The sequence below is a fragment of the Galeopterus variegatus genome, unplaced genomic scaffold (genome assembly GCF_000696425.1).
Source record: "Galeopterus variegatus unplaced genomic scaffold, G_variegatus-3.0.2 Scaffold2734, whole genome shotgun sequence".
Classification (NCBI taxonomy): Eukaryota; Metazoa; Chordata; class Mammalia; order Dermoptera; family Cynocephalidae; genus Galeopterus; species Galeopterus variegatus.
The window spans coordinates 84267-87938 of NW_007728845.1; the positions used below are offsets into that span (position 1 = coordinate 84267).

Consider the following 3672-nt stretch of genomic DNA (forward strand, 5'->3'; position numbering starts at 1 on the left):
TGCTAAATATCCTATAATGCACAGGACAGCTCTCCACAACAAAGATTTATCCAGGCCCAAGTGTCAATATTGCCAAGGTTGAGAAAACCCTTGCTAGACTTAGGGACTAGACAGAGCCTTTAAATCAAAGTTGTATTTAAACAAACACTATCAACTACCTTTCAAGAAATGATAGCTCCACAGGGACACATTCTTGTATGATTCTATCCAAATTCTGACACTCTGTGATAGCCAGCTCATAGTGCTCAATCCAATTCTTTTCAAAATTGTAACAGTGTAACCACCAAATCCACTGAATTTGAATAAAATCACTGAGGTCTGCTGTTAATGTAACTAGGTATGTACAGCAATTTATTTATAGCCATTAAAAATTAACAAAATCTTCCTATGATTTATGCCATTATTTTTATATTACTATTAAAAACACTAAAGTTCCAAGGTCATAGAATAAATCAGCTGCAAAAATGGCATTAGACAAAGAAAGATGTTGATGTTGACTTGCAGTTAGATTACAGATTATTCTTTTCCTTTGTTTATACATTTTTGCAGCTTACATTTAGGACCAAGCTAAGTTTCATTATTTCTCCAATGGAGGTGATTATCTAAATTTTTCCCTTCTTCCTCTAGGCAGCACATGCTACCATTTATTCTTTTGATTCATTTCCCCTAGAAAGCTGAGGAGTTTTATAATGACATTATTGGTTTTGTAACTGGTGTTTCCATTGTAATGCTATTTACTGAACCAGTGTTGTGATAAATGGTCTGTTTATAAGGGGAACCACTTTTACAAGAAGTAGAAAATTAGACACGCTTCTGCTTTGCAATAACAATAAAAATCGCAGTGAAAAAATATTCTCCAGTTTATTCCCATCTGTATCAGCAGGGAAGCTTTAGAAGATGGCTTTCCCCTTAAGTCTTCTAAACACGATTACTGCCTACAAGTACCATGTCAAAATGCAGATTTCCTCCAAATCCTATTCAAGATCAGTACATTCTTAAGCATACCATGATGTGGGCCCTTTAAGAAAGCCAGGCATTTCAACTCCACCCCTCTGCCGATGGAAGCAGCCTGGCTGCCTTTCCAAGGCAGTTAGTTTAGTGATAAAGCTAAGAGAGAGCTAATATGCCCCCTGCTCTGTCTGGAAGGAATGTTCCTGTTGCAATAAGTTCTAAAAGTGGAAGCCTTAAGATACTATGGGATAAGGAACAATAGAAACTTGTGAAGTATGGAAGCCAGGCCCGCTCTTAAGGTCTATCTCAGAGCTGAATAAAGTGGAAAGAATGCAGTTAAATCTGAGTTTCCCCCTGTGGTGCTACTCCCTGCTAGCTTTACTCTTCCATTTCACTCAGCAAGTGAGTTTTCTAGAAGCCATTTCCAACTTAAGCTCATTGTCTCATACCAGATATCAAAGAGGAAAAATCAGGAAGAAAAATAAGTTTCAGTGAAAATTAATCTGGACCCCTTGTTAACAGAATTATGTAGATTGGCTATATGTTTGTGAAAAGCAAAGCCAAGCTCTTTTTTTTTGTTTGTTTTCTTTTTCTGCTACACCAACAGTGACTAAGTTCAGAAGCACTCCAGCACTAAACTAAAAAATATCTAGGAGCAGCTTGGAGTTTAGTTGCAGTTGGCATTTCTGAGCTGTTTGCTGGAACCAGCCATCTTGGTAAAAGATGATGTCATTTGGAACACTTGGCATTTTAGTTTATTCTGAGGTACCAGTTTCCATTAGCCATTGCATAACAGTTTAATCATTAGGTCAAATTTAGGTTTAAAAATAACAGGGGAGTGGGAATAGAAGTCACTAAAACCATCTATTTTTCCCAACACTTTATAAACCTTTCAAAAAGTTCAAAGCAATAGAAAAAATTTTTATACTTTTCCCCCTCTATTTTCTGTTTCCACGTATCTGTTCTTCTGTTTACTAAGCGTGGATAGTAAAAACTAGTCTGGTCAGTTTCACTTTCCAGTTTTTATACATAAGTGAAAGCTGTTTTGTGTCAACAGAGTAAAGTGTTTAAAATCATCTCACCTGCTGGGCCGATTTCCTGTAAGCCTTTGGAAGGGGGGGAGGGTGAATAAAAGTATTTATTATGCCTCAAAGCTCGGTCCCTGTATTAGATTACATTAGAGTAATTAATCTGTTTTATTTTGACCTGCTAAATTTTGGAGGAGCGAGGAAGACGATAGCAAAGAAGAGTGGTGGTTATGTTTACTCCCACTTAATCGTGACTATTTGTATAGCTTAATGTTATGTCTGCAGTTCCTCTGGAAAATTGGCACTTAAGGAGATGTTTTTCAATCCTTCCACATAAAGTGTTTCTCTTTCCTTTTTTTTGGATTAGACAAATATTAGTGTTTTAATCCTATTGCGTGACAAGTACTGGAAACGTTTACAAAATGAAAAGAAAGAAAAAAAGTCGCACCTTGTTTAAACAATTGAGGGCAGTGTGGTTTATGAGATTACTAGAGGGCAGCGTGCCTCTTCTGCAAATTCTTTAACAAGGTTAACCTGTGGCTGCTGCTATTTCACCCCGATCAGCCCCTTGCAGGGGAACTTTCTGTTCTTTCAGGTCTATCCAAAGCTTCCCAGTCCAAAGCACTTTGTTCACTGAGAAGATAAAACGGCGTGTAGGTGTGAAAACACACAGAGGGAGACACGCGTATACACAAGTCGGGTGAAGATGGGGCCATGACACGGCTGGGGCTGGAAGTCGGAGCCAGGCTGACCTTTCCATGTGCCCCAGCACCTGCGAGAGTGGTGGGGCACTGGTTTCCTTTTCCCCGGGGCAGGCGCGAGCCCGGAAGAGGCTGGGCGGCCGCCGGCTTAAGTCAGGGGGCTCGGAGGCCCTCCATCGGAGCACGTGTGCCCGGCGAGCTGGTGCTGCGGGGGCAGGCTCGGCTTTCCTGCAGCGGCCGTGCCCGCCCGTGCCCTCCGCTGCAGCAGGAGAACAAGGTGTTGAAGATCGAGCTGGAGACCTACAAACTCAAGTGCAAGGCGCTGCAGGAGGAGAACCGCGACCTGCGCAAAGCCAGCGTGACCATCGTGAGTGCCCCCCGGGGGTGCGCCGCAGCGCCGACCCCCGCACGCCCCCGGGAGGGGCTGCATCCGGACCCAGGCAGCCCACGGGACCCCCCAGACTCCCGGGGCCCCGCAGCACGGACACTCCTTGCGGAGACCTACTGGTCTCCGGGGGGAGAGGGAGGTGTCCCTTCGGGGCCACGCGGGTCTGTCGTCCTCGGGGGCCCAGGACCCTCGCGGGGTGCGAGGGAAGGCTACTGGGGCAACTACCCGTGGTCCCTTCGTGCCTCTGGGGAAGAGGCCCCTCTGGGGCAGGGCTGGCGGCTTGGCTGGGGGGCGGGGTGCGCGCCAGGCCGGGCTGGAGCGAGCCCCAGTGCAATACTGCCCGAGCCCGGGCGGGGTCTCTGTTCTCTGGCAGAGGAGGTCCCTTGGCAGCGGGAAGCTCCCTCTCTTTCTCTCGCCGCCGCTCCGAGTCTGCGCCCTGGTGCCAGGCGCTCGGCTCGGCGCTCCCTGAGCTCTCCCCGCGCCCACTCATTCGCAGCGCAGCCTTCGCCGCCGCCGCCGCCTCCCTACTCCTCCTCCTCCTCCTTTCCCCAGCCCGCCGCGGCCATGGCGGACAGCGCCAGCGAGAGCGACACGGACGGGGCGG

General features: G+C 46.8%; 1 protein-coding gene across 1 annotated transcript in view; it reads left to right on the forward strand.

The window, feature by feature from the left end:
- Positions 1 to 2693: 2693 nt before the first annotated feature.
- LOC103598782 (transcription factor Maf-like) overlaps positions 2694 to 3672 on the forward strand; it is a 76985-nt gene continuing 76006 nt past the window's right edge. The window contains exon 1 of the mRNA XM_008582842.1: positions 2694 to 3264. Coding sequence (XP_008581064.1) covers positions 2694 to 3264 — 571 coding nt within the window. The remainder of the gene's footprint in view (positions 3265 to 3672) is intronic.